The 22,500-nt window shown below is 40.5% G+C and overlaps 1 protein-coding gene across 1 annotated transcript in view; it reads right to left on the bottom strand.

Moving 5' to 3' along the window:
- CSMD1 (CUB and Sushi multiple domains 1) overlaps positions 1 to 22,500 on the bottom strand; it is a 1,848,896-nt gene that overhangs the window by 570,043 nt on the left and 1,256,353 nt on the right. The window contains exons 10-11 of the mRNA XM_088832674.1: positions 14,850 to 14,974; positions 1,879 to 2,000 (exon numbers count right to left, since the gene is read on the bottom strand). Of these exons, the coding sequence (XP_088688800.1) occupies positions 1,879 to 2,000; positions 14,850 to 14,974 (247 nt within the window). The remainder of the gene's footprint in view (positions 1 to 1,878; positions 2,001 to 14,849; positions 14,975 to 22,500) is intronic.

Raw genomic sequence — 22,500 nt, 5'->3', positions numbered from 1 at the left:
GAGATTTCGGTCATTCTAGTACATACAGTGTGTACAGAGAATGTCACCTGCCACATCAGTAAATGAAGGACCCAGCCTCTGCCCCATGGGGGCCCTCAAGGGAGGAAAGCAGGATACTGGCTCTAGAAGGTTAAGACGCACATCCAAGCAGGGATTCCATTGAGTCCAGGCTCTACATCTTCTCAAGTATAGAAAAGAGCTAAAATTCACTAAATTCAAATGTCTGCTTTTCTTCTGTTAACAGTAATCTTTTGATGTTTGACTACCCGCTTTTCCCCAAAACTGCTATATACCCTGGTTCCTCCCTGCCCTGTACTGAACAGCGCCCTGCAGTCATCTGAGAGCCTGTCTCATGGGTGTACATCCTCCACACGTGCATGTGTGCTTAGTCACTCAGTCGTGTGTCCTGGTTCCCAGGCTCCTCTGTCCATGGGATTCTCCAGGCAAAAATACTGGAGTGGGTCGCCATGCCCTCCTCCAGGGGATCTTCCTGGCTCAGGGATCGAATCCACGTCTCCTGCATCTCTTGCGTTGTAGGTGGTTTCCTTACCACTGAGCCCCCAGGGAAGCGCCTATGTCCTCTGTATGCCCTCCAAATGACACTAATCCTCAGCTTTCAGGTTGTGCCTTTTTTCGGTTGACAATAGAAAAGAGAAACACAGATATATAAGGGGTATCTTTGATATAGAAAAATATTTATGATTATCCATATATAATCTGGATGTAAATGAATTTTAAACTATTGGGAGGGAGTTAACCAAATTCCCTGAAGATTTCACCTGGAGCTTCTGCTTTCCTGCTGAAATACCAGTTTAGTATTTCAAAACTTGACGTGGATACTTCTGCTTGCAAGATCACCATCACTCATGACAGTGGAGCCCAGTGCACCCTCCAATGACCCTGAGAGAATCATGATGACACCAGCAGGACTCTCTTCAGCTCTCTCTGGCCTCTCTGCACGATGTCACACTCATCCCAGGTTTTGGCAGCTAAGGACACACCTGAGAATCCCAAGCTGACCCCTCTGAGGGACATGCATTTGGAGATACAGCAAGCCCCTCACTTTCACTGCACCCAGAGCCAAACCCATTCTCTCTTCCCATAAAGGGCTGGTTTCTGAGGCCCTTCCCCTGTTTCCAGGTAGAGAGAACTTAGAATCTAATTGTTCCAACCTGGGATGATTATTAGAATAAAGAAGTAATCATCTCAGTAATTATGCAAGGACAGTGGATGTTCACCGGGACTCCCCTGGGAGGCTGGACCTGGTGCCCATTCTGGTCAGGGTTTCACCACCCACCCCACAGCCATGCTGGATTCTTCCTCCTCTCCCCTTGCAGCGGGTGCCACAAGGGGAAGCCATGTGTACACAGTGTTAAAGAATCAAAACCACCCGCCCACGGAGCCTCCTCTTTCACTCCCTGCATTCCACCCGGAGGCCATCGACTGCTTACTGACTGCTGCTGCCATGAAAAGTTCTCATCAGAAGAAAAAACATTTTAACTGTACAAGATGATACATGTTAACATCGCAGCAACCAGTTTTCAATATAAACACATATCAAATCATTATGTTGCACAACTTACGCTAAAACAATGTTGTATGTCAATTGTTATATGACAGTCGAACTGGAAATGAAACCATAACATGGATGTAGCCTTCAGAAGCAGTAGGAGGCAAGCACACTGAGAATGCTTTATAACTGAATCCTAGACAGGCTTTCCAATAAAGGCCGATAGACTGACACGCCATGCAGCAGCGGGTTTTCAATTCAAACAAGATGTGAGGGCGCATGGCACTCACCAGGTTGTCCATGGTAAACAGTTGCCCAGGTAGAGAGTTGAGTTCGTCAAATGTACAGAGGGGAGCTGAGAGTCTTACCTTGTCAGGATCTGTTGTAGTGATGACCCATACACAGTGAGCATTGTCTTCGTACTGAACCGGGTAATTAGGAGAGGTGATGACGCCACTGGGCCCACGCAGATTCGATCCACATGTTCTTGCTAAAAATACACAGAGATGATGTTATTTTCTACAGGATTTCATCTGTGTGGTGAAGACACAAAATGCACGTGGAACTTCAAGTTCGCTTTCGCGCGACTGCAATAAAGAACTCTTTGTGAAATCAAATTGGCAAGTGGATTTTGCTCAACCTTCAGAACCTTTGCTTGGCACTTGCAACGCTTACCTGGAACTCTTTATTATATTTCCCAAAGCATTACCCTTCACAGAATGAGCTGACGACAGCACCTCGAAGTGAAGTTGCTCAGTCGTGTCTGACTCTGTGACCCCACAGACTGTCGCCCACCAGCCTCCTCTGTCCATGGGACTTTTCCAGGCAAGAATACTGGAGTGGGTTGCTGTTTCCTTCTCCAGGGGATCTTCCCAACCCAGGGATCGAACTCAGGTCTCCTGCATTGCAGGCAGAGCACGACTCTTTACCATCGGAATCACCAAGGAATCCCGACAAAAGCACCTTGGACAGTGTCAAATCAAATTAATACATTTCAGGCCCGATTCTGACGTCTGCAGAGAGGGTCTGATAAGGCATTTGATTGCACACAATGCAATAAGAAGTCAGGAGACCAGAATTAACGTCTCAACTATGCCCTACAGGATATGTCCTTGCATAAGAAATCCCAGCCCCCACAACCTCAACCTTTCTATTGTTTAAATTTATTTACTTATTTTTGGCTGCACTGGGTCTTTGTTGCTGCGAGTGGGCTCTCTCTAGCTGGGGAGACGGGAAGCTACCCTCTAGCTGCGGTGTATGGGCTTCTCATTGCCACGGCTTCCCTTGTCGAGGCTCCCGGCTCCAGAGCACGGGCTCAGGAGTGGTGGCACTCAGGCTTAGTTGCCCCAAGGCATGTGGAATCCTCCTGAACGCTCAAACCCATAGGTTAGGGATCAAACCCCTAGGCCCCTGTATTGGCAGGCAGATTCTCAACTACTGGACCACCAGGGAAGTCCCTCATTCTTTCTATTTTAAATAAGAATGAGGCAAGAGATGATATTTAAATTTCCTCTCAAGTTTTAGATTTTATTCTATAACAAATTATATCACAATGCAAATTACAACTTAAAATACAGTTGAAAGTATGAAGAAAGAAAATAGAAATTGTTAGGTAGGTAGAATAGGGAAAAGGAGTGCAAAATGGCGGTGGCCAAAAGAAAAGGAAGGGAAAAGCCCATGAAAATAGAACAAAGGAAGGTCCGAGGACCGGAGTGAGGACCTCAGGTAAAACAAACAACACTCCTGGCTGGCCCAGTTTACACAGGGCAGACACAGGGGGACAAAAGCATATAAAAAGAGGAGCCAAAGCTCGCTCTCTCTCTTCCGCGCGCTGGGCCACTCTTCTCTTCGTGTCTTTGGACCGACGTGCCCTCACGCCTCGAAGATGGATTTTCCTGCTATCTTCTAAATAAAATAGAGCTGTAACACTGAGCTGTAACACTGATTTGTCTAAGAGCTATAACATTGTCCATTCGAGACCTGAGAGCTATAACATGTTCTGTCCAAGACCTCAGAGCTGTGACACGCTGACGGGGCTTTAATGTCCGTCACTCCACATTTTTGTTGTGACGAGACAAAGAACCGAGGAACATACATATGCGTGACAAAATGATGACTCCAAAATGAAAAAGAAAACATGTTAAAATTGAAAGAGCACATAAATGGTATGACCCAATAAAAACAACTAAGTTTTGAATACAAAAATATTTCAATTGATCTTCCCTTTAGAAAAGGAGATTTTTTTTAATGAATACTCAAATTTTGGAAATCAAATGTCATCCTAAACTCCATTCTTAACATTAATAATTTGAACTGGGTTTGAGAAAAGAGTGGCAGAAATTAAACTTCATAAATAAGCACTAATGTAAGAGAAGCTCAGGTTCATTTCCCTAAGATGTTATATAACATAAACTGACTAAACTGCCATCCACTGAAGAGCAGACTTTAGTTATCACTGTCCTTCCTTCCCTCCTTCCTTCCTTCCCTCCTTCTTGCCAGCTGAGCTTCCATACAGGTCAGGTGCTGTTCTAGAAGACTAATCTGCAGCACAAAACTCCAGGCTTCTAACTCCTAGGGGCCATCTTGTAGAGGAGGCTGAAGAAACCGTTTAATCAGGCAGTGCCTAACTATTCCCTTTTCCATTTATATTTATACAGCAATAATGTTGACTATGCCTATTTCTAATAATACTCCTCTTTTGTCATTATTAACCTACGAGTCTTTTTCTTAAAAGACTGTGCACCCCTTGATCTTGGGAAAGCATCCTTCCTTCACTGTACCTCTTCAGCATCATATCTAATGTCGATAGTTGTGGACACAAAAAAATGTGAGAAAATGACTTTAGACAACCTTTTTGTTACTTGATACTAGCTAAGAATTAACCTACTAGACACTGATGAACAAAATCATGAAAGCTATCTTTCAAAATATTGGCACTTGCTTTCAAATGAACACCACCTTTTCATCAATACTGGAGAAGGAAATGGCAACCCGCTCCTGGAGAATCCCATGGTCGGGGGAGCCTGGTGGGCTGCCATCCATGGGGTCGCACAGAGTCGGACACGGCTGAAGCGACTTAGCATGCATGCATGCATTTCATCAATAGGGATAGAAGGTGATTTGGTTTTCAAAGCCCAGGGGGTGTGTCCTGGACCCAAAGTCTTCCAGTAAAGCAGTGCCCACAAGCACATATACCTGCACTGTATGGTCTCACTCTCCAAGGAGTCTACTTCCAGGAGTGTGTTCTTGAGAGGATTGTGAACTTCAGATCCACAATTTTCTTAAAGTATTCTAATATTACCAGTTGGAGAAGGAAATGACAACCCACTCCAGTGTTCTTGCCTGGGAAATCCCATGGGCAGAGGAGCCTGGTGGGCCACAGTCCATGATGGGGTAGCAAAAGATTCGGACACGACTGAGCGACTAAACAGCAACAACAATATGACTGGTATTTATTAGAGAAACCTTAGAAAAACAGTTAGCAATAAAATTTGAGCCAGCATACCTTTGTGTGACACATCCCTACTTTGGAGACTTCAAACTGAAGAGCTGACAAACACAATGTCGTGCAAGTGAAGAAATATCTGTTGACTAATTTTGAACTAATATTATCCAAGTGCTGTGCTAAGCATTTCAAACTTGAAGACAAACTCATCTGAAGAATGTATACTGTGGGGAACTAATGTGCTACATTCCCGCTGACAATTTGTACTCCTCCAGTCATTAGCCCCAGCTGCCACTCTGCTGGAAAGTTGACCAAATCTGACAGCCCATCAATGGCCATGGGTCCCAGTTGTCTGCTTTGAAGCCTGACCTCTAACTTGACTTATGAAATTCATCTTCATGAAATTCATCTTACCCACTGCTTGGGGAGATAGGATTATTAGTGATTATATTTTTAGAGAGATAACTGTTAGTAAAATATTCATAGGAAACCAGCACATTTTCTATACTTTGCTGCATAGATGGTATTGTGTTTCATACAGAGCAAGTTGTGAATCCAGTTCCTTCAGAGGTATTTCTTACCAAAAGTTGTCAAGTTAATATGCGTTTTTTTTCTTTTTCTTAGAACTGTCTGTATTTTTTGCAGTACATTTTCCTAATAAATTAACTTTTGAATTTTTTCCTACTCACTCTTTTAATCAAGACATCAAAATAATCAGCTGAATAATATTCATGGCAGGGATTTTGTTTTGTTTTGTTTCCCCCACTATGTGTAATCTCAACAATTAGAACAATTCCCGGTATTTAACAGTTACCCCCATAGATACTTGTTGTTGTGTTTTTGGAGAAGACTGATAGCCTAAGTATTTAGTCCTAATTCTCTTTCTTGGGGAATTGTTGAAACTTTTTAGCTAGTACCTCAGCCTTTGATTTTTTAAGTTGTCCACATTCTAATTATCTGCCTCATCATCATGTGATGATCCTATCATCATCACAGCAATTACAACTCACTAGGCTCTAAAGGAGATCAATCCTGGGTGTTCATTGGAAGGACTGATGCTAAAGCTGAAACTCCAATACTTTGGCCACCTCATGTGTCAAGTTGACTCACTGGAAAAGAGTGATGCTAGGAAGAATTGGGGGTGGGAGGAGACGGGGACGACAGAGAATGAGATGGCTGGATGGCATTACCGACTCGATGGATATGAGTTTGAGTGAACTCCAGGAGTTGGTAATGGACAGGGAGGCCTGGCGTGCTGTGATTCATGAGGTCGCAAAGAGTCGGACACGACTGAGCGACTGAAATGAGCTGAACTGAACTGAGGTACTATTTTCTTGTATCAAGGCTTTGTTATTAGTCACAACCATCAGATTTTCTACTGGTGACAACCTGAAGTTCAACCACCCATGTGTAGAGTCTCTATCAGATAATAATAATGTGTCTTGAGTTACCATGATCTCTACGTGCCATTCTCCAAGTCTGCACAGAGGCTGAAGTGCAGACTGGACATTCTGTTCTGCATCTCCTGAAGACACCCTGTCTGGGGTTTTCTCCCTATGCTCTGGTTCTGTGCCAGAAAGTCTCAGACTAAGCTGCAATCTCCCTGAGCTGCTGAGAGCGGGGAGCAGAGCGAACGCCACCCTGCCCCGTCACTCCCCTGTTCATTCCCCTCCATCAGCTTCAAGCATCGTAAGACTATTTGTCTTCCATTGCCTTCACTCTCTGTCATGTTTGTCAAACACCCAGTCTTTCAGAAGGATAAGAAGAGCCAGAGAAGAACACCGAACAGCCGTAGAGATGAGAGGCGAACTAGAGCTCACCTAGAGCTGCATTGCAGTGTATCCTGTGAGTGAATATCAGCAGGCCAGATTTTTAAGCAAATCATAAAAATGCTTAGTAAATGTTCTTTGATAATAACCATGATCTAATTAATGTACATTTGATGTTACTTATGTGACAGTGTTCTAAATTTGTAAGCTCTGGGAATGATTGTGGATGGAGTTCTGCCACCAGCCCGAGGGTCACGTCCAGTTAGGATGGTGAGAGCCTCCAGAGGGTCATGCTCAGTTAGGATGGTGAGGGTGTCCACGCCCTGTGTGCAGACCCTTCTGCAGAAGGCGGGTGGGTGGGCTCAGTTTATCTACTAACCACATCTATGCTACGTTGCAAGCTGCAGTTTGTCTGCTATAACTGAGTACGAACTGGACTGATGATCAGAAGACTGTATGATTTGACTCTGAAGCTTTCCCCCCTTGCCTGTCTCTCTCCACTCCTGGACTCTGCTGACTCCTTGCTCCTCCCCAGAAGGTCTGTGCAGCTGCTCAGACACTAGAAGGCTTAGCAACCTGCTCTGATTGTGATAAGCAATCTCACTGTGTCCTTGGAGACCAGGACCTACTTCCCAAACAGTTGTTTCTGTGCTAAACACATATTCAATTAGTCAACAAAGTATTTAATTAAGCAAATAATTAGGTAATTACAATATGCTAGTGTCAAGCAAGTCTTTACAGCGAGATATAAATACATTCTCATAATGGAAATGTATACACACATTTACACATTTTAGAGTTGAGTACACACTCACCACTTTCTGCTCCTGCCAAGGCATTCCCCCGTGTTGGAATCTTTTTGGAAATGTAACACCTAATGTAAAGTAATTTACACATAAATCTTAAAAATGCTTAATAGATGTTCTTTGATAATAACCATGATCTAATTAATGTAGAATTAATATTACTTATGTGACAGTGTTCTAAATTTGTAAACTCAAACTTTACTTATATCTTATGTGTTTTTTTTTGAATGGTAAAAAAATGAATTTTTAATAAAATTGTTTATTCTGTTGAATATGTGTTTTTAAAATTAAACTAGAATTTACAAAATGATCACTGGAAATATATAAAGAAGGAAAGTGGAAAGGGAGAAGAAAACTAACCAGTTTTGAATGCCAATATGTGCTACTTATCCATCAATCATTGAGTATTTATTGTATTTATTAAGTATAACATGTATTTGTTTCACATGATTTATCTTACACAACTTGAAGTAATAATTTATCTATTTATGTACAATCAGTTCTAGGAATCTTTCCCATTCTATAGTAACTACTTAATAAAATTAAATTGAAGAGAAGAATATTCTAATTGACTAAACTTAAATTAATAGGATATCTGGACTTGGAAGCGTTTTAGAAGCAAATTAAGAATTATATTGGATAGTGTGATTCTTGTAGAATTTAAAAGAAAACCACCAATTTTATGTCTATATTCAGACTCAGCCAAAATGGAGAAAGTACGTCAGAGGTGAAGAGCTTGCTTTTCGGAATCACTCTTGAGTTCCAGGTCTGGTTTATGAAGCTATTGGATGTGTTATCTTAAATTATTTCATTTTAAGCCTCTCGGGTTATCCACTTATTATAATAATAACTTCATCCATGATTTCTGTAAGGGTTGGGGGAAAGAATGCAAGTAGAGCGCCACACACCATAGCACAGGCAGGAAAAAGGAAACACACAGTGAATGCTGACTGAGAGCGGGGTGCTGTTTCCAGCACAGAGATACAGCAAAAAGAGAAAAAATGAAGCTGCATGCCTCCGTCAGGGGATTAACCACACCAGTGTCTAATGTCAGGAGGACACTCGACTTCTGCAGGAAAGCAGAGTCAGGGTTCACAGAGCATCTGGAAGAGGGTGGGCGTGAAAGGGTTGGGTTGAGATGACATCTGATGGTGGGTGCGGAATGGAGAGCCACCTGGAGGTCTAGGGGAGAAGCGTTCCAGGAAGACAACAATGCAGGCAGGCTGTCAGAAACACCCCAGGCATGTTCCAGGAGAATTATTAGCACCCAATTAACACTGGTTTCCAAGTCATTTTATGTCAGGTGAATTTGAGAGCAGTGGCATAAAAACACATGACTTTGTTATCTTTAGTAACTTATTAAGAAATAGAGAAAAACATGTTTTTCTCCCAAGTGACATTCAAGTAAAGAGTACATATCCTTAGAAGTCTAGAAGCGAAAACAAAAATTTATCTAAATTCACTGTTAAAAGTTAAAAGTGTGAGAAATTAAGAGGTACAAAATTCCAGTCATCAAATAAATGAGTCATAGCTTAGGGAATATAGCCAATAATAATGTAATACCTTTTTGTGGTGATGTATGGTAACTAGACTTATTGTCATGATAATTTTATACTGTATAGAAATATGGAATCACTATGTTAGATAACAGGAATTAACATGGTGTTCTAGGCAATTACACTTCACAGACAAACTCATAAAAAATGGATGAGATTTGCGGTTACTAAGGGGTGCGGAACAGTGGAGGGGAGGATTGGAAGAAGGTGATCAGATGGTGCAAAGCTCTAGTTATGAGAAAAATCAGTGCTGGGAATGAAATGCACAATGTGATACATGTACTAAATACCAACGTCTGTTATCCATGAAAATTCTTAGAGTAAATCCTAAGAGCTCTCAATTAAGGTTAATTCCTTCCTTAACTGACTGATCTGAAATCTCATAATGTGTGCAGTGCTCAGACCATAGGCATTTTGTTGCATTTGATAGATGGTTGAATTTAGAACATGTGGCTGAGATAATCAATTTAAGGGCTTCTTTAAAAAGTCCAGAGTGCATAGATTTTTTTTTTAATCTATGACAAAGAAGTTTTTGTTTTGTTTTTTATTTTCTTTAAGGTGTATTCTTTAAATCTCTGGGCTCATAGCTACCTAACACAATAACCAGTATTAAAATACAGTCTTCAAATGGACTCTGGACCCTTAGTCTGGTAGAATGAAGTCATCTTTCAGGTATAAATGGTCTTTTCACTACTAGTTACAAGGTCATTTCTGTATGGAGAGAAAATATGAGTAGGGAAGAATACACTGTAAAGTTCTCAGTAAGTGACAAGTTAATAAGTTAAGGATACTGTGGGCTAACCTGACTTGGAATCCTGAGATAATGATAGCTTTATTCTGTGACCCTCGGAGGCTCTAACTGGTGTCCATGTAACCACAGTTACAACTGCAAAAGCCACTTCACTTTTCTTATGTGCCTTGTCAACTCAGAGAGCAACAAAGAACATTGCTTCCACAGATCAACGTGCATCAGCATTAAAAGAAATTCTTTCTGTACCCTGCTCAAACACTGATGGAATAAATGCCAGCTGAAACATTTTACTTAAACAAATACAAGTACATCCTCTTCTCCTCTATTTTGTTTGCTTATTTTAAAAAATTTATTGCCAGTTAAAGATACTTATACAGTTTCAAACAGCTCATAATATTTTACCCTGTGAAAAATCATAATGGTTGTTTTCATATCCCTAAATGAAGTAAGTATAATTTCAAACAAAATCACTTGTATAATTACTGAGCTATGGCAAGCATTTATCTGTGTGCTAACAGGAAGAAAAGGTAACATCCCCCATCCTCAGGGCTAATTAGCTAATGTAAGCATTGGCTTAGGACCCAGTGTCCAGATGTGAAAGATCCCTCCTGACTCACTGCAATTTATCAAACGTTTCTATCCGATAATCCTCCCATGGAGAAGGCATGATAATTACTTAAGAGTTAGAGACCCTTCGTGAAGATCAGAACCTTGAGAATCGGCCCTTCCTTAATTGACTGATCTCAAATCTCATAATGCGTGCAGTGTTCAGACCAGGGGCGTTTTATTGCATTTGATAGATGGTTGAATTTAGAACATGTGGCTGAGATGATCAATATGAGGGCTGCTTTAAAGGCTCAGAGTGCATCAGGAATACTCAAACTGTACTGCTCACCTCTGACTCACAATGTATTACGGCAGTAGCACCAAGAGGAAGATGAACTCGAAAAATTGCCCTTGGTGTTTGGAACCTATGGTTAGCTAAGTAAACACTCCTGTGTTCTGTTTCATGTAGCATGAAATAGCATTATGCTTCATGTTATCCATTTCCCCCTACATTTTAGAGAAATAAAGCCATCTTTAGAGAATAATCATAAAATCTCCACTTCAATAAAGGTTTCTCAGTTCTTCTTTAGTTGGGGAGTCAGTCATTAAAAGCCAGTAGAGATACTATTTAAGGAGGGGCTGATGACAGACACAGCGTTCCTAAACACTGCCAACCTGGAAAATGGATGGGTTTTAATAGGAGAAATGAGGGACAGCAGTCAAGAAACTGCTTGTGATTCAGAGAGACCAGTTCTGCCCTTCACACCCACAGGATGCTGAGAGCTGAGAAAACGTGACTGGGCAGAGAGCAGCAGTGAGCATGGCGCTGTCCGTGGTAGCCACCAGCACGTCTGACAATTGAGCGCTTAAAATGATGCTGGTCTGAGCCGTGGGCGTAAAATGCACACTGGATTTCCAAGACAGAGTATGAATAAAACAAAGGGGAAAAAAGGGCATCTCCTTAGAGTCTTTTCGACTATACATTAAAATACTTGAAATGTTTAGGGTTAAATAATATTCTTAAAATTAACTGCACCTGCTTCTTTTCCAATCTGGCTACTAGATACTTTTAAAAAATATTTATTTTTAATTGGAGGATAACTGCTTTACAATATTGCATTGGTTTCTGTCATATATCGACAGGAACCAGCTATAGGTATATGCATTTTCTCTCCCTCTTGAACCTCCATCCCCCTACCTCTAGGTTGTCACAGATCACCAGATTTGAGCTCCCTAAAATTAGATCAGTGGCTTGCATTTTATTTCTAGCTGAGAGCTCTGCTCTAGCGGCTCCTTGAAGTGGTCCTCTATAGGGTCAGCCTAAGATTCACTGAAGCACTTGACCATCCATCTGTATGTGTACCTGATTAGGTCATGGTACATGGCGACTACTTGATAAATAGAAGACTGTCAACGAGACTAGAGGGAGGGATGTTACTGCTGGCTTTGCAGAAGGAAGCTGACCTCTTGGGAGAAGGTTGTGTGGCCAGGAGGTGAGGACAGGGCAGGGAAAGGGAGATAAGTGTGGAGGACAGGTTCCCTGCTTAACCACAAGACTCACAGATGAGCCCTTTCTAGTCCAGAAAGTAGGATATGCACAGGCACACAGCTCCACCTCTTCTCATCCATATTGCTTACAAATATAATCCTACACTGATACAAAAATGCCAAGGGACATGAGAGAGGGATGATTGATTCCTTAATTTATCTACACACTCCACTCATGAAAAGCTGCAGATGATACAGGGTAGAAAAAAAATGTCATATTTTGAGTGATTGACTCCATCTCTCCTTCTTATAGAAATATACCCCGATAGCAAAGATTCCCTTAATAGCTATGATCCTTTTCTTTCATAGAAGTATAACTGTTTGCTATATACATAATCACCCAGAATAAAAAATATATATAAATATGTTTCTAAGTCTCACAACAAGGTGAGAATATCTGACTGGATTTTGGCCAATTGGACTGAGAAGGAATGCATGTGATGGTTTTTGCAGACTCTCTCCTAAACTCCTCCATCCTGTCATCTGGAGTTTGGATGCCACCTTGGACCATTAGGATGGAGGTCTGACCATAGGGAGGACAGAGTGAGACTTGAGGGAATTTCCATCTCTGAAACAGACCTGCCCATCCTTGCCCTGTGCCCCTACATCTTAATTCTATATGAAAGAAAAATTCACCTCCATTTGTTTTAAGTTTCTCTTGAGGTGTATTTTTTTAAAGTCACCTAATTGTTATCACCTTATCCTAAACAGTTTATGTCAAATTCTTCTATTTAGGAGATTTAAACTTTTGATTTAAAGGTTTACTTAATGTCTTACTACTCTAAATGCTCTAAAATACAGATGTCTTTAAAACTGTGTTTTTAAAGATATTTTTTATTGTTCCCTAGACATAGTCTGCTCCGGTGTATAGATTTAAAATACACATCCTATAAGAAAATGCTTTCTTAAGAATTATTTCCAGCTGCTATAGCTCATTATTTCAGAGAATTACAAGTAATAAGTGGAAACAAATTAAAAGATCAGTCCCTGAAAAAGAAAGTACATCTAATTGAAGCAAAACAGCTGAGTCATCAACTGGGAGTCGGGAGTCGAGGGGAAGAAATGAGTAAATCTGAGTGTGAAGGAGGGAAGTGGATGCTGGAGAGGGGAGAAGCTGTCCACGGGAACCAGACCAAGAAGCACACAACAGACAGACACCCTGTGGAAGAACATCTCTTCTCAAATATGATAAAGTAGACTGTGAGAGTCTATGGGGACAGGAAGTCAGATGACTCCTTCTCTCAGGACCTCTGAGAGTGAGCAGCTGGTGGTTCAGAGGGATGGAGGAACTGTCCTCCCTTAGCCTGGCTGGAGCAGCTGTCGGCTGAGACAAGCACTTCTGAGTGTTTGGTACCAAGTCAGGACACAGTTAGGGGCCAACATGCTGAGAAAGTATTTTGAGTCTAGATGAGATTTGACCCAAAACAGGTGCAAGGAAAACTTCTGAATTAATAAATAAGGTAAGAATCAAATAATATCCTGGTCGATATTCCCTTTATGTTACTTTTAATATCAATTTGAAACAGATGTACATTTACTAGTTTTGTCTAGTGTGGGCTTTTAAAATAATGCCATATGTTCCTGATCTAGAAAAGCAAGAAAAACATTAAAAAATGAAAGCACATTGTTCCCCTTAGAGGGAAAGCTGATACTGGAGGCTTGGTCCTCATTTGTCACTGGGAGAACGAGCATTACCGCTGCGTGGTGGGAACATGGGTTTTGCTAGAGTTCCTTTGAAAGCCTAATGATGTTGCATTAGTAAATATTAGCGTACAGATAGTCTAGTGACAACAGGGGAGGGCACAGCCACACACTCCTCCTGACGAGAAGGGGTGCTCCTCCAGGAAGGGAAGCCTTTCTTGGGGAAGGGTCACCTGCAAGCAGCCCACACACCTATTGTGCCCTTGGGGTGAGCAGATGCTACAAAGGTGTGTTCTCTACACGTGACAAGGTAAGGGCACACTGTAGTAAACCAGGCACTCTAGTATTTTAGCTTTGATGAAACTAGCCATGTATTTCACAACTGCCTCATTTCACAGGATGTAACTGACATGGTTCATTTTGTATTATGCGTTTGTACAACCAAAACATTTTAAATACAAATTTATAAATCCTCATCTGAAAAAGACTATAAGGAGGGAAAAGATATTGTTATATATGAAATTTCCCCTTTTATTCCTTGTTCAGCTTAGTACATTTTTTCTTCTTCCTTTAAAACTACCACCTTGCATAAATTATTTGATGGCCATGATGCAAACAAAACAAAACAGCCAGCTTTTCTTTTAATTTTATTAATTTTTCCTGAGTAAAATATCCAAAACAGTTTTCTGCCAGTTTCACTATGGCTTCTATAATTCTGGTAGGATTTTTCACATATTTCATAGATGCAACAAATATTTGACCTCATTGAGGAAGATTATGATAATGCAACATTTTGTTCTAGGTCCAAGATTAGTTTAATAATAAAATGATGGCTTCAGATCAGGCTAACAAACCCCCTTTATCACTGATACTATCCAAATTCAAAAAATTAACTTCACTGCTATTGCAAAGTGAGCATTTTTAGATTTACAGGGACTTGCATTCCGTTTTCCAAAGCATCTAGTTATATAACATATTTTCGTACATATGCAAGCTGTGTGTATAGATAGATGGATACCAAGTTATATAGAATGTGTTGGAATGATTAGGTTTGTTCGTGTATTGCCTGAAATTTAAAAAACACAAATATCCTTGGAAATGTTTGTCTCCTAAAAAATTTCAAAAAAATGATATATTTCTTGTTAACTGACATCACCACGAAAGCATAAATCATCACCAAGTTTTGCTGTCTATACACTAGGCTTTGCACTTGGATTTCCTTGTGTATTCAGCTATAAGGAAAGAGAATCTGGGCAGACGTGACCACCCCGACTCACCTCTGCAAATCGGCCGGTGGTCGCTCCACGCAGCCAGGGTCTCTGTGACTCTCTGACACGTTATGCTCTTGGATCCCTGGAGCACGTAATTGTCCTCGCAGGAGAACTGTACATTTGCACCGACCCTGAGCAATTACAAAACCAAAAAAAACAACCTGGATTACTCATGGAAGATGTCTTTAAAAGGAACCATCACAGTGGTGCTACCATGTAATGCCATCAAAACAATATAAAAACATTAAGTGACCCATTAAGTAATTATTCACAGATAAACCCTTTAATGCAGCACAAGACTTGGGTTAAAATTCCCATTTTGCCAACTTCTCTTAAATAAATATATGATCCTTAAGGTATCTTCTCTAAAATTAAGTAATAACAGACATGGCAGGATCAGGTGATGCAGCTTAAGAAAGAAATGCACCTGAAAGAAGTAAACCCTGGAATCAAAACAAAGCTAGATGTCCTTCCATGTGGTTAAACATCCTACCAAAAAAAGAAAAAGCCCAGGTTAAGAAATGTCTCAGTATACAAAAAAACAAGGACTCTAGCATTCCATTTATATGAGGTGTCAAATATAGTCAAATTTATAAAATAAAAAAACTTGAAGGGTGGTTACCAGAGGCTAGTGGGGTCGAGGGAAAATGGGAAGATATTAATTCAAAGGCATAAAGCTTAAGTTAAGTAATATAAATAATTTCTAGAGATCTGCTATACATCATTGTAGCTTAGTCAACAGCAATGTACGCTTAATTTTTTTTTAAAGATACTTTCCAAGTTAAGTGTTCTTATCATCTTCATAAAACTTGCTTCCAATGAAAAACAGGGGGAAAAAATGTCTCAGTAAAGAATTTGTTGGGGCTTCCCTGGTGGCTCAGTGGTAAAGAATCTGTCTTCAATGCAGGAGCCTCAGGAGACGCAGGTTCGATCTCTAGGTTGGGAAGATCCCCTGGGGGAGGGCATGACAACCCACTCCAGCATTCCTGCCTGGAGAATTCCAAGGACAGAGGAGTCTGGTGGGCTACAGTCCATGGAGTCACACAGAGATGGACACAGCTGAAGCGAATGAGCACACATGCATGCAAAGAATTTGTTACCACCGTTTTATGTTAATTATATTCAGAAGAAGGCTGGTGCTATTATATTTCAGAAATGCATCTTACAGGAAAAGATACTTTGCTTTAGAAAAAAGTGACCCATCCAGCCTAGAGGCAGATGAAAAACTGCTTTGGCTCCAGAGCTGCCTCAGGAAACATGAAGGCTGGGAGCAGTAACGGAATGTGATCACAGCATCACAACTCAACAGGTGTATGAGGAAATGCGAGAGGCATGCCTCGGGTCTGAGCACACCTGATCCCTTCTTCTAAGCCCGCTGCCTGGCACTGAATGGAGTGCAGTGTTGCTTTATAATCCTACAAGCCTGTTGCTACGAGAGGAAGTTCTGCCTGGGTCCTCCATTTGACAAGCTCCGAGGTTGAGGTTGACAAAAATGGGAATGAAAGACAGTCTTTAGAGAAAATAGGAATAGCTGCCCATGTAATATGTAAAGTCATTAATAGGCAAAAGATAATGAGAAAATTAAACAAATGCTGTATTTTCTTGCTTATGGAAAAATTTCTTGTCTGCAACATTGCAGTGGACATTATTTCAGTAACATAAGAACATCTCTCACACTTTCATGTAACATCCTGGGATCATCACAGATGTCTATGCTGCTGCTGCTAAGTCACCTCAGTCGTGTCCGACTCTGTGTGACCCCATAGACGGAAGCCCACCAGGCTCCCCTGTCCCTGGGACTCTCCAGGCAAGAACACTGGAGTGGGTTGCCATTTCCTTCTCCAATGCGTGAAAGTGAAAAGTGAAAGTGAAGTCTACCAGGCTCCTCCATCCATGGGATTTTCTAGGCAAGAGTAATGGAGTGGCTTGCCATTGCCTTCTCCGAGACAGATGTCTATAAAAATCATCAAATCAGGGTCAAAGCAATGTGAAAAGTTCTGGATTAAAGACAATTCAGCATCTTTCTTGTCCAAAGGGGACTCTCAGCTCACCAAAATTTAATATGCAAAATGTGCTTCACCTACTTAAGAAAATTTAAAATATGTAGAATTTTCCAGATTTATCTGATTAGGAAACCCTTTTGCACAAAATATCCAAGGCAACTAGAATTCTATGGAGGTAATTTTGAGAAAAGCTGCATAATAAGGACATAATATGTATTATCTTTTTAAAAAATAAAATGTAGACATAATTCTAATTTTCAATGTCTGGTTATAGCAGTTATTTAAAATAGCTATACTTTTTAGACACATCCCTTCTTAATTTCATTGGCCTCTGGTCATTGTTTAGACTTCTGGGAACAGACTGAATAAAAGAAAAAAAAAATCTAAATACTTGGTTTGAAAACAACTACTCTCTCTCTCTCTGTTCTCTATGCCAGGTCCCAGTCTTCAGTTCTCCTTATTTACCTAAATTTCAGTTCTCACGCTTCTCATCATTCTTTCAATACATTTTTATTGAATCTATGTGTCACACACTGCTCCAGGTACAAAGACACAGAAATTGTGATTGATAAAGTCTCATGGGGACAGCAATCTAGTTAAAGGAGGACAAAAATAAATAAATCAAATAAGAAAATGAGGAGACTTGGTAGGTGCGGTCGGCCTGGGAAACGTGAGATGACGGACCACACCGTTGGACCAGGAAGGCAAGTCAAAGAAAGAAGAGGACATGGTTCGACACTGATCCTCCTGGAGAGCCACCAGTGACGTGGCCAACAAGACTGACGATCAGCAACCACCCCGGACCAGCTCCCAGGACCAACAAAGCCAAACCGCCCACTTGGGGTCAATTGAAGAAATTGACCATTGAAGGGGAAAAATTGGTCAAAGAACAGGGACAGCCTTTGACCTTGGCTACCTTGTTTTTGGCTCTGTTATCCGTGGTAACTACCACATCTGACAGCAAATCACTAAGAAAGTCAACGGACAACAACAGCAATTAGCAACTATCGCTTTGGCTTCTGTGATCAACAATAATCATCAGAAATAAGCTTCTAAAAATAAAAAAGGGGGATATGTAGGGAATATGCTATGTGTAGGCCAGTACTATAATTAACAGGGCTTCTTTGAAGAATAAGAATGACTTTCTTATCACCCCCAGGCAAAGGGCTGGGAGCAGTAAAAAGTACATCGTGGAAAAACATCTTGAAAACAAGATGTTGAAGTTCTGACGTGACTGATGGAAAACCATTAGTGACTGTCCTCATGACCAGAGCCTTGAGGGAGTTGCTGAGAAAGTTGGTCACTAGCTGAAGGGCTAAACACAATCATGAAGGGCCTGAAGGTTTGAACATTAACCAGAACATTGAGGACTGTGCATTGCATATTGTTGTCCCCGATCTGCGATTGTAAAAAACAGATGTCTTTAGAGCATGTACAAGGAAGTAGATGTTAGCAATGAAAAGTATGCAAGGATCAGGATCTTGGCTTCTGCCAGCCAATGGCATCAGCCCCTGACCCCCACCTTAAAAAAAGAAAAAACAGAAGAAAATGGAAGTGTCATAAGTACTGAGCAAAATAAACCAAGCGGCGTGATTAATAATAGGTTAGGGAGCGCTGGGATTTAAGAGTGTGTCAATATTTTTTTGATCCTCTCAAACTGGGGTGCTAGTGTCTCAGACAATATTTTGGGCATGATCAAACATAAAGGAAGGAAAATGATATTATTGTTTCCCCCTAGCATCCACCTACTTCAGTTCCAAAGTCTGTCATTCATAGTTCTAATGGATGTACTCCACCCCAACAAAGTATCTATCTTTTTCATACGTGCTTTTTATACATCTAATCAACTTAAGGTCTTAGTGAATCCTGTTAACGCTGACTGGTAGATCTCACTTCTGGCGATATAATACAGATATATTATCCAAAGTAGGAGAAAATATGGCCAGAGTTGCTTTTTGGAAGTCATGAGAGTGTCCATTAATAGAAATATGATTGACTATATTATTCCATATGTATTTTAAAGAATACAATGTTTCTTCAAAATGAGCAAAATATGTAGCAATACAGAGAAGAAAAAGATTTTCTACAAAATTGTTACCCCAGGTAACTCTTAGCTTTATAAGTATCTGAATCTGTATATCAGGAAAAATCAGCATAAAGCTATTTTTAGAGTGCTAATAGAATCACAAGTACACATTTGTTTCTATATGACAATAATTGTACCACTTCTGATTTTATTACAAGTTAAATTTTAAAATGTTTTAAGATCCTACTATTAGATTGCCCCTTTGTTCTCACTCACTGAGACAGAACTCTCTCACACCTAACAGAGTTCATACCCTCCTCCGATTTTCCTCAGACAAAAATTAAAGAAGCTCTTCTACTAGAGGTAAGGATTCTTCCTAATGTTCCATAATCACCGTAGGGTACCACAGAAGATCTAGTCCAGAAATCTCTATCTGAGTTCTCAGGAAATCTGTCCAAAGTATGTCCAGAACCCATTCCTTAATTTCTGGCCTGAAACCTTTTGACAAATGATTGAAAATTACAAAAGATAAAATAGCAAGGCTTCTCTACTTTCAAAGCAATAAAAATCACTAATAAGCAACCTCTGTTCTTGACTGTGCAATTAAAAACAGAGCCACTGATGGGTAAACTCTGCATTGTGATGAATAAGGCTGAGCTTGAAAATGATGATGACCCAACTTCTAATTTATTATTTCAACCTCTTGCTTTGGTTTTATCTAGTGCATAAATTAGTCCAATTTAAAATCCATGCACACTTTCAACTTCAAATACATAATAAGCTAAGCTTTTATTTATGATTAGATTTTATGATTACTATGTTTGAAGGCATATAACATTAGGAAAACTAATTTGGTTTTCTGGAAAGTATGCAGAAGAAAATAACAGAAAAAATTATTAGTACTTTCCCACTGGCAAATGAATTCAGAACACCTTAGATTAATTTTGTCAAACAATTTTGACAATTGTTAATAGTTGGAAATTGTCACAAATAATTTAGAAAACTGATTTTAGGTAATCTCAAGATGAACAGTGATTGATAACAAATATCCAAACGGCAACTTTCAAGTTAAATAGTTGAAGCAGAATGATTTTGTATTTTAAATAGAAGAGAAGAAGAGAGAAAATAACATTTTTTTACCTGCACTGGTTCACAACTGGTTATGATCTGGCTTTTAGCACGAGGTGCCCTGCTAGTCATAAGGATGCATTGTTGAGCTAATGGGAGCAAGCGATACTTCATCAAACAACTATTGGACAATGAGGTAAATAAATATAAATTATTATGGGGAAGAATGATTTTACCTTTAGTGAAAAGGTAAGAAATTGAAATGGCCAGAAATTTAAATTTGCGTTGTATATTAAAAGATTCATATAATTAATTTGTTGTTGTTGTTCAGCTGCTAAGTCATATCTGACTCTTGGGACCCCATGAACTTCAGCGCTCCAGGCTTCCCTGTCTTTCACTATCTCCTGGAGTTTGCTCAAATTCATGTCCATTGAGTTAGTGATACCATCCAACCATCTTATCCTCTATTGCCCCCTTCTCCTCCTGCCCTCAATCTTTCCCAGCAGTAGGGTCTTTTCCAATGAGTTGGTTCTTTGCATCAGGTAGACAAAATTTTGGAGCTTCAGCTTCAACATCAGTCCTTCCCATGAATATTTAGGGTGATTTCCTTTAGGATTGACTGGTTTGATCTCTTCACTTTCCGCTAATTGAGTATCTGTGTACTAGAGTGAAACCCACCATAGAAAGCCCTGTTGGCTTCAGAGTTGGTGATTTATTCAGGGTACAGCAAGTAGCCGGGTTTGTCCGGAAGACTGCTGCTCCAAAAAGGTGCCCATTCCTTCCTACTCCAGAGGTTTTCCCCTGTGGACTAGGGGATTCTGGGTGCTCTCCTGATCCACCCCTCCTCCTTTCCCTCTCTTTGAGGTAAGCTTTGCTCTTTCATTGCTCCACACAATATTTCATTGGAGAAATAACCTGAAGCTGGGAAAAGCTGGGAAAAGAAGCCCCACAGAGAGGCAGCTCCCAGAAAAGGCTCCCCAAGAGAAAGCCTCACATTTCATTCACCTTGAAATCCCTCACCGCCTCCAGCAGAGCTTGCTGCACTTACAGTATCCCTGAGGTAGATACTTGTAGATGACTACACAGGACAAACAGGAGACAAAGACATGAATTCAGCCACCTTGCACCTTGCACTAAATGTGCAACCAGCCACCACAGTCCAAGACTCCAGGAGTAAATTCCAAGGGTGGCGAGTGAAACCCACCTCAGGAGTCACCTTGCAAGCCTGTGTCTGCAATCACATGCCTTTATTTCAAAAGAAGCTGTTTTGGATAACCTACTGATTCTTTGATAAATTAGCCATACTGCACTGGGGAAAGGAACTCTGATGTTCAAGTGTATATGCTCCACTGATGGCAAGACCTGGCCCTAATACATGCAGACTGACTTCAGGCTGCAAGACGGTCTGTGTAAACCAGCCCCTCCCTCCGAAGACATCGTCGGAGGTGTGCACAGCCTTGCAGACAGTGGCATCATTGAGAGATGCATGTGTGGCTGCTGTGAATATCACAATCCTTTTATTAGCCTTTTGATTTTCACATATTATGTGTCATTTCTGGGTCATTTTTCTTCTTACAGTGACAAGTTTTAGACTCATCTCTTCAAGCCTTAAGGCAATTTAGTGTCAGTAAAAACGCATTAGAGAGTAGATGGATCTCTCTAGCCTAAGGAAAGAAAAGAATCTAATATTTCACAGGATTTTTAGATACTATATGTTAATAAAAGCACAACAAAGGCCCCTGACAGAGATCTGAATACAAGCAATAATAATGCTGTGAACAGGGCTTCAAATGACAGAGACCTTCAGACTCTGAGAGATCTCAGATGTGTGTGTACAGCATTTAGAAGAACCTGTGAATCTCCCCACGAGCAAATTTAATTTGCATCTTCTGAGTATGTCCTAACTTCATGGGGATCCACTATTTAGCAAACAAGAAGATTTTTTTCATCTGACCAAGTAGAAACATGAAATCCTTAGATTCACACCTACCCATTTCATATAGGTAGCTTTTGTTGTTCAGTCACTCAGTTGTGTCTGACTCTTTGCAACCCCATAGATTGCAGCATGCCAGGTTTCCCTGTCTTCCATTACCTCCTGAAGTTTGCTCAAATTCATGTCCATTGAGTTGGTGATGCTATCCAACCATCTCATCCTCCGTCATCCCCGTCTCCTTCTGCCCTCATTTTTCCCCAGCATCAGGGTCTTTTCCAATGAGCTGGCACTTTGTAAAGTATTGGAGCTTCAGCTTCAGCATCAGTCCTTCCAATGAATATTCAGGGTTGATTTTCTTTAGGAATGACTTTAGGAAGACTCTCAAGAGTCTTCTCTAGAACGACAATTCAAAAGCATCAATTCTTCAGTGCTCAGATTTCTTTATGGTCCAACTCTCACATCTGTACATGACTACTGAAAAAAACCACAGCTTTGACTAGACAGACCTTTGCTGGCAAAGTGACATCTCTGCTTTTTAATACACTGTCTAGGTTTATCATAGCTTTTCTTCCAATGAGCAAGAGTCTTTTAATTTTATGGCTGCAGGACCAAGTCAAGCTGAGAAAA

Source organism: Moschus berezovskii, chromosome 26, assembly GCF_049115385.1.
Source record: "Moschus berezovskii isolate FMDL1 chromosome 26, NW_MosBer_1.0, whole genome shotgun sequence".
NCBI classification, from domain to species: Eukaryota; Metazoa; Chordata; class Mammalia; order Artiodactyla; family Moschidae; genus Moschus; species Moschus berezovskii.
The sequence above is the reverse complement of the archived record's forward strand: the minus strand, read 5'-3'. Positions and strand labels throughout refer to the sequence as shown.